This window comes from Monopterus albus, unplaced genomic scaffold, assembly GCF_001952655.1.
Source record: "Monopterus albus unplaced genomic scaffold, M_albus_1.0 scaffold3.1, whole genome shotgun sequence".
Taxonomy (NCBI): domain Eukaryota; kingdom Metazoa; phylum Chordata; class Actinopteri; order Synbranchiformes; family Synbranchidae; genus Monopterus; species Monopterus albus.
In genome coordinates this window covers 6,241,641-6,250,311 of record NW_018127883.1, presented here as the reverse complement: position 1 = coordinate 6,250,311, position 8,671 = coordinate 6,241,641, and the positions used below count along the sequence as shown (strand labels likewise).

The 8,671-nt window shown below is 41.1% G+C and overlaps 1 protein-coding gene across 1 annotated transcript in view; it reads right to left on the bottom strand.

Annotated features, from left to right (window-relative positions):
* npas4l (neuronal PAS domain protein 4 like) overlaps positions 1-3,820 on the bottom strand; it is a 6,257-nt gene extending 2,437 nt beyond the window's left edge. Inside the window, exons 1-8 of the mRNA XM_020596879.1 lie at positions 3,301-3,820; positions 2,980-3,101; positions 1,856-2,019; positions 1,516-1,661; positions 1,302-1,401; positions 675-939; positions 474-583; positions 2-137 (exon numbers count right to left, since the gene is read on the bottom strand). Of these exons, the coding sequence (XP_020452535.1) occupies positions 2-137; positions 474-583; positions 675-939; positions 1,302-1,401; positions 1,516-1,661; positions 1,856-2,019; positions 2,980-3,080 (1,022 nt within the window). The 5' untranslated portion in view covers positions 3,081-3,101; positions 3,301-3,820. The remainder of the gene's footprint in view (position 1; positions 138-473; positions 584-674; positions 940-1,301; positions 1,402-1,515; positions 1,662-1,855; positions 2,020-2,979; positions 3,102-3,300) is intronic.
* Positions 3,821-8,671: the final 4,851 nt, after the last annotated feature.

Genomic DNA, 8,671 nt, shown 5'->3' with positions numbered 1-8,671 from the left:
CCTGATGAAGTAGTTAGTGCAGCTGATGCCCTGACACTCAGAGTCCTTGTTAGCCTGAATGTAAATCCAGGTCCAGGACAGATCCTTGCACTGGAGTCTCAGTACCATCTCTACCTGGAAGCCCTCATCTGCCTGCACTGCAACAGACAGAGAGGAAACACTTGCAGTTATTATCATGCAAACTCACATGAAAACAGTGCTACACACATAAATGTCTTCAAATAAGCCTGAAAAATTAACACAAATATTTTAACCGGTCTATTTTGTTCTCAGAGGCATCAGTAACTGAAAGTTCAAGTCAAGGCTGTGGTATGAATAAAATTATAATGATGATGGAGGACATTCACTGCACCAACTGGCAAGTTGAAGAGTTCTTTATTTGTTTTTTAGGGGACTTTAACTTGTTTGCCATGGCCACAGGCTGTTGTCCGAGTACTCAGTACAAGTTTTCCTGCAGTAGATCGTACACTTACTTAAACGTCTATGAGAATCTGCACTTATTGAAAGGTCTTCAGGATGGACAAGACTGTACCATGACTGACCAGTCATTTCATCTGCTGAATACCCCAAAAGATATAAAACACTGTAAAAAAAAACAAACATATAAATGTTTGTCAGTGACAGTACAAGAAGATTTTGATTTTATCTTTTTAAAGGGGGAGTTCTGAATTTACCTGTCTGACAGCTGAGTGAAGGTCATATCCAGTCTGTGGATGCTGTTGAAACGGTGACAGATGCTGGAGTCAGAGCCTCTCAGGCGGTTCACTGTGGGGGTGCAGAGGGCCACAAACAGAGGCTCTGTGGTGGCGCTGGTTGCAGAGGAGGACGGACAGGGCTGAGGGAAGGACTGGAAGCTTCCTCTGACTAACATGGAGCAGCAGCTGCCATGCTGCAGTTTGAAGGCCTTGGAGGTTTGCATACAACATATAAAGCTCCTTTCTGAAGAGAGCAAAGAGAACAGAACAGTGACTTTTGGAAACTTTACTGTGAACTAAATTACTTATTAATACTGTATATCAAAAGTGCTTTTTACAGCATTTTATGCTCTGCAGCCTTTTCATTGTATTTTACATTATGGGCCTGCAGGTTCAGATTTAAGAGAAACTGAACTGATTTATGGCACATAATAGAAAGAGGACACAAAAGAAGTCAAGTGTCTGGGAGAAATGTGTCATAAACTTAGAGCACTAAGACATTCTGCAGCATAAGATTTCTCAGCCTCATGGTTCTAGCTGTGTTACACACAGCAATCATAGTTTAAAGTACAATTTTAAAGTGACAGCCAAGCCTTTTATTGTTACCTGATGATGAGTTGTTTTCAGTGTCCAAGTTTGATTTAACAATGTCTATGTCAGAGTGTTCCACCATGTCATAGAAAGTGTCTCCTTGAAGTACATCTATCTGGAAAAGTTACAGGTTTTATCATTAGATCCAACAGATTAAAGCCCAGAGTGCAAAAGAGATGCACAACATAAGTGCTACAGCGCCAAGGGTGTTTTAAAGCCACACACTCACCATGGAAATACCAAGATATTCAGCTACATTTTCGGACACATAGACCAGCCTCCCATGGGTGGTCGTGACCAGGATGAAGCCGTGCAGGGCTTGAAGAAAGGCCTCGTATGGCAGAGAACAGTGTAATCTCTCCCCAGCTTCAAGTCCTTACAAAAGAAAGACTGAATTTAGTCTTGGCTACACCATACGCATCTCTGCAGTTTGTGACATCTGCTAGCTTTGATATATTCCCTAAAGCACTAAATGTAGCATTACTTTGTTAGACTGGGATGCATGCGGAATATAAATTAGATGCTCATAGAAATGAAAGAGTGACTGTAAATGAAATTTGCAGACTTACCCTGGAAGAGAACAGACTTCCTGATGTAGGTGCAGATGGCAGCCATGGAGTGGAGGTAGGAGAGACGCTCCTGGTCCTCCTGAATGATGGGCAATAGAGCCCGCATATTTCTGATCTCATGATTGATGTGGTCCCGTCGGGCTTTGGATGCTCCTTTAGTAGATCTGTGAGAGACCATGGTCACTGAGAGATTAGAAGACAGTGGAAGAAACTAAATCTAGTGACCCAGAGTTGTCACTACTCTGATTTAAAAAAACATCAGTCTCAAGTCATTCTTCTCCATGTAGTAAGTGTGGGGAAAAAAATCAACTAAAGACAAAAAGAGTAAATGGCTTGAAGCGGTCTAGCCTCTAATTCACTATTCAGCCTGGTGTCTCTTCTCAGTGAGCTGAAGCGGACTTTGAATATAAAGGGTTCCTATGGAAACTGCTGATATGAGAGGTTATCCTGTCTGCAGCAGAAATGAGGGCTCTCAGTAAGGCTTTGTGATCTGTGCACTAACTGTATCTGCCTGTGCCCATCAACAGAGAGCCTGGGGGTTTTATAGCTGCCAGGGCTTAAGCGTGGGTGTCGCACACAAAAGGGAGGCTGGGCTTCAGCTGCTCCCTTCATTACCTTATAAAGTGGGTGGCTAAGGAGCAGGCACCTCATGCCACAAGGACACAGAAAGTGCCACAAAAGGAAGATTATACCACTTTGTATCTCAGTATGTTAATATTATTATTACTTTTAGGATACACAAATATCAGACCAGAGGTTTACATCTGCCTGTGAATTAACATATTATAAATCATTCACATCACTTGCCAGTGGTCTTGTTTTTTTATCCATCAAAGGGAATTGTTGAGATCTATGATGTGTAGGCTGCTTCTGCACCAGAGCATCCTGACACACTTTCATTTCTGACCAGTCTGTTCAGAGGCTGGTCTGAGTAGCTTGAAGGGAGTAACAGCATCCATGTGGCTACAGTAGAGTTTCGCCGCAGACTGGAGAAAAGTGGATTAAGTGCAGCCTGTGGCGCATGCACTGCACACAGCAGAGTCTCGTCTAATTTTTCTCAACAGCCATTTGTTGATTCAGCCACTAGAGGACGTGGAGCAGAGGAGTAGAGGGGTTTCACTGACCTGAACCTTCTGCAGAATGAGCGGCGGTGATCCTCAGGCAGATGTTGAGAAGTGCACGGAGCGCTTACATAACGTTTGCAGGAGTTGCACCATATAGTCATTTTTGACGCCGAAGTGGCAACCTAAGGTAAAACATACACTTATTATGACAGGTCTCAGAATGCACGCTGTAAGTCTAAAAAAAAGCAATGCAATATTCCGTTTTTTTTTTTTTAAATCACACCTGTAGTAAAAACACATAATTTTAACCTGGCCTAGTGAAAATAATTTCACTGTGATGACAAAGTATGTTGGCCAAAGATAACGCGCTACATCTCCTACCTTTGCAGACTCTGGTCTGGATGATGAGTGTCATGCTCTTGTGTGCGTCCCTCCTTTTATAGCCCAAACCCGACACCTCTCATCCAGCTCAGCCGGTGGGCAAGAAAAAAGCAAAATGGGATGATGTTACTTGTTGGGATGGGATGACAAACCATCGAGGCGGGTTATATTTACTGAACGGAGCCCTAAAAAGAACCCATTAGACTGGACGAAGAACAGAATGTGATGTTTCAGCGTGCGTAAATAGCGAACGTCAACCATCTGCAGACACTGGCCCGTAAACTGCACAAATGTTGTGTAAATTCTATAACAAAAGATTGTTCCTTTTGTGGTCAATCAACAGCATTTGGCACCAATATTCAGAAAATGTCTTCAGTGTTTCTTACTGACAAAACCATATTAGCACCACCTGGAGTTGTCCAGATAAACACCACAGATATGACAAAGCGTAAACTCGTGCGTGCCTGCTGATAATTCTTTCTGAAACAGCTTTGATTAAAAAACTTACTGCCCACAAACACGTCCTGACAGAGAGGGAACAGTCCATGTTTTAAAATGATTTTCTCACTTTAATAACAGTTCAACATTTTTAAAACACTGATGTGTTTTGTTAACAGTACCAGTATCACATTGTAAAATACTCCATTACAAGTAAAAGCTCTGCATTTAAACTTTTCCTTATATAAACAGATGTATTATCAGCTAAATGTACTTATAAAAAGTGTTAATTTTGCATTCAAGTAGCCCTTGTGACTTATATATTATCATCATCTACACTAATACTGGTGCATCGAAGTGTAGCAGTATCAAAGTGAAGCCAGCTTTAACTACAGTATACAGTTAGTTTACTTCACTGGTGTGCAAGATAGGGGTTGGGCCCCTTCACAGGGTCACAAGATAAATCCGAGGGCTAATGATTAATGGGAGAGGGAAAACAGGTTCTGAATTCCAGTTCTGTTTATGTTTCTTTTAACTTTTCTTTTTTTTTTTCTTGTGAAATAATTGATCATTTGAATTGCTACTTAAATGAAACCGCCCAGATGTGTCTTTAGTGCTAACAGGTCAACAACAAGTCATAGCCATCTTAAACATGACATGGAGCCACCACTGGAGACTAGTTTCTTTATGGGATCACAAGATAAAAAAAGTTGGGAACCACTGGTGTAATTTTTAACAGTGTGTTGTATTTTATAAATGATATATAAAATCCTAAAGGGAGAAGTAACTAATCAAGTCAAGATTTTTTTTTTACTAATATTGTCAAGTAAATGCAGTAAAAATTGTATTTTATTATGAACTTTAGTGGAGTAGATGTAAGCGTACCTCCAAATTTTACTTACTGTAAGTGCAATACATGAGTAAACTTACTGCTGTACGTGAAGAAAACCAAAAACAGCTAAATCAACAGATGTCCCTAAAATCAGGGAAAGTGTTACAATGATAAAACAGTATTAAGTATGTTTTTTGAATTGACAAACAGGGTCATTAGTCTCAGCAGCCCCAAACAGAACATTAGGGTGAAAATATTTGAACTAACCATGTGTATGGACCTTATCTAAGTGATATGTTGTCTCCTCTGTTTAGTTGAAGTATTATCTTCCTTATTCTACTGTTGCCTGGATAAAAAGACAAATATTTATGTGGTGAAAAATTTTTTTTTTAATTAAATCTACTTTCATTCTGCAGTAGTCACACCTTTGGTACATTTTGTCACTGCATAACCATTCACAGCAAAAATAAATAAATAAATTTAAAAAAGCCCAACTCCTGAGTTAAACTACGATGTCATTATCATTCAATGCACAGCAGAAAACCTGATGCATCATTGTTTAATTTCCGAACAGATGTCGGAGGCAGTCAGCTATGGCAGTTTGTCTTCAAAAGGCTTTAACTGTGCATGTCGTAGTCACTCAATTAAACCCCTGCTGGAAGGGAATTATGCTACAGGTCTGCAAATGTGACGCACTGAGGCTGAGAGGCTCCATGCAGCAGATGAATAGATTATAGGCATCAGCAAACATGACTAAGTCAAACTAGAAACCTTGCATTCTATGAAAAGGATGCCACTCATCTAGCGGAGTTATTTTTGCCAGAGTGATGCTGGCATGAAAAATAAACATGAATGTTTCTCAGTGTTTGTCATTGTTATGAAACCTGTGTGACTTGATGCTTCTCCACTTTCCCATTATCTCTGCATGAGTGTAAGTTATACAGCGACAGCTTCTATCCTCTGAGGGCTTGTGCACCTTTAATGCCTCTTTTCTCAAATCCCCAATTTAGTGGCCTCAGCAATGCTGGAAGCAGAGAACTCGAACTTGAGCAAGGTAATTGGACAGGGATTGACGGGGGGGGGGGAGACAAGACAAAACAAATCACACTGAACAAATCCTCAATCTGATTCTCAAGGGCCGGTGGGATCGTTTGGGTCCTGAAGGGAAATTAGAGAGCAATTTGGCTGAATGTCTCCCTGCATTAGCGCCTGCGTTGCTGGCTGAGGCAGGCTCCGGGGCCAGACAGACAGGAGGGACCCAGCGCAGCCTGGCTTCCTGTGTGCGGTGGGCTCAGGCGGGACAGGGTGTCTCTGCTGCCTCACTTTAAGCTGACCCTCCGTCTGTGGCCTGCACTTAACACTGCAGATAACGCTAGCTTTATAGCACAGGGCTGGTGACAGACAAGAACAAACTGCCAGGCTGCTACTGGTAGCAGAGACAAAGATTGGAGCTGGGGTTCAGGGTTAGACACTTTCTAATGATGGGACCTCCCCAAAGCAGCTGCACACATCCAATTAGGTAGTGTGAGGGCCAATGGGGGGGGTTGGGTGGCACCATGGCTTCAGAGTACCCACCGACGTAGACGGTGAGGGCTATCAGACAGGTCGACTGGTGTAGATGTGGCTGGTTTGCAGCAGGAAGCAGAGATGGGGGTTAAAAGACCTGGCGACTATTAAGTACCACATACAGCAGCTCCAAGAGGAGACTTCATTCCATAGATAAAAGAGGTGCAAACTGGACACATCTGGCTTTTTAAGATTTGGCTTTGTTGCGGTCCAACAACGAATGGGGAAAACATAGTTCAAAGTAACGGCAGCAGCTTTTACAAACTCATGAGAAAAATCCAATTTAGACAAATGGCTGAAGTGTTTTTTCAGTGTGCCCTTATGTTTTGACTTCTGTAAGTCCAATTGTGTCCGTCTTTCAAAGTGTTGGGAATACTTCCACAAAAGGTATATTAAATGTGTAATTTGTATCACAAATTTTGTCCTGTTGTTCAGGGTCAGCTGTTTGATTCCCTGTTGTATCAGAACCTCCAAGGGGGTGAATACTTTATGGTCATACTGATGTTTGGTTCATTCGCGTTCATGATTTGGATTAATCCGATAGCTTGTTATGTAGCATGTTTCTGTGAGAAGCGTTACAGTAGACGCATGGCATTTGAACAATAAACTGTAAAATGCTTCAAAGCTGAACAGCTCTGGTCTTTCTCTCCTTCAGACAAAGTACGACACGGTGCCGACAACAGCAGTGACTGACACGGCCAGTTCAGCCAAATGCATACAGCTTCAGACATCATCAAGCTCCACAAAGAAACTGAATGAATAACACATTTAAAATGGATACAAATGTTACCAACTCAAATGGTTCCAGATTTATTATTGATAGTCATAAAGCATATTGCACAGGAAGTCCTGACCAACCTTGACAGATAAGAGTCCGCTCTAAAACTGTGCCAAATATAAAATAAAAACAGTAAGCAAAGGCCTGCACAGTCGTAAAATTAATCCAAATAAACTCTGTACTTTGTTCAGTTTTCTCAAGCATTCTTTGTTGTTGATGAATTATTTAAACACATACTGTAAGCCCTAAAGCTAGAATACACTTCTTGACATGAAATCAGTCCAGTAACACACTTCTGATCAGCAAATTATTACCACACACACACACACACACACACACACACACACACACACACACACACACACACAGAATAGATAATAAATACATAATGATGCATTTTTCTTGACAGAAGCTCATTTTATTTGTGTCATTGGCAGATGCTTGTTTTGGTAAAGCAAAAACACTGTGTTTAAATTCTCCTCACAGAGCTGAATACAAAGTAATAAAACCACAGAAACAGCAACTATTTTATGTCACCGTCGTTAAAACTGTAATGCCAGTTCAGGCAAAATCTCCAAAACTTGACAGTAGCATTGTCTAATTCGAGGTGAGTGAGTGACCATCAGTCTGAAAATTTGTTGTTCAGTATTTTATTTGACTACTGTCATTTCTTTAATATTTATTCATATCATATCCCTAAAAAGTTCTGAAAATACAGTCACCCATAATCTTCACACGTAACAAGAAAAGGAGCAAAATCCCGAGATAATGACTCTCGTAGTACACACTGGGGGGGCGGGGGATCAGTTCTGCAGACGGCCATTGGGTTTCACACTAACTGACTGATCAGTTCATAAGTAATTTTTATGTGAACACACAATGAGCTTCCCTGTGGTTTCACTATTAGCTGTGTATAGGACAAGTAATTGGGATACTGAGAAGTTTCAAGTGTGATATGTGCATGTGCGTGTGCATTGCAGAGGGCATTGGTTTGGGTAGGCAAACATCTCAAACTGTGAAGTCTACCTAGGCAAAAAGCAGCAGCAACACATCCTCTCTTTAAGGCCTAACACACCACGACTGGTTTTAGTGCAGCTGTCTGACGTCTTCAACCTGCATTTAAGATTGTTTTACATAGAATACACAGATTTGTAAACATTTATGATGTAGGTCACTGTTAGGTCACTGTTACTCAGACCCAGAGGCCTGCAATGTTAATGCTAACCAGCTAATCAGGGAGCGACTGCTACAGAGATTTCACTATCTGCCAGGTCAGCATGACAGCAGCGTACTTGGTCCCAAAGACCAGGACTGAAAAGATGCAGCTCACAAGTGTGTGGCAACACAGTTCCCAACACATCTTAATTTTCAGACGCTTGGTGTTCATACTGTTTAGGACCAGATAATTAAAATCCATGGCTAAAATACAAAAGCAGTATTAATGCAACTGTTTCTGCCTTGAGAGTCACCTCACCAAATTGTTCATTTCAATGTCATGCCATATTGCTTGTCATTCTTAACCAGAAGAGTCAAAGAATGAGTCTGGTGATGTTCTATAGTTGTCTTGTTAAAGAAAACTAACAGTGAACTGATCTAACAAGTACTGCCTGTGAATCCAAAGCCTGATATACCTTATTCCATAGACTTTCAATGTTATCAAAAACTATTAAAAACACAGTGTAAAACAAACAAATCAGCTGAAGTCTACACAGGTGCACCACAGCTGAAGATAGTCCCAACAGATGTTATATTTATTC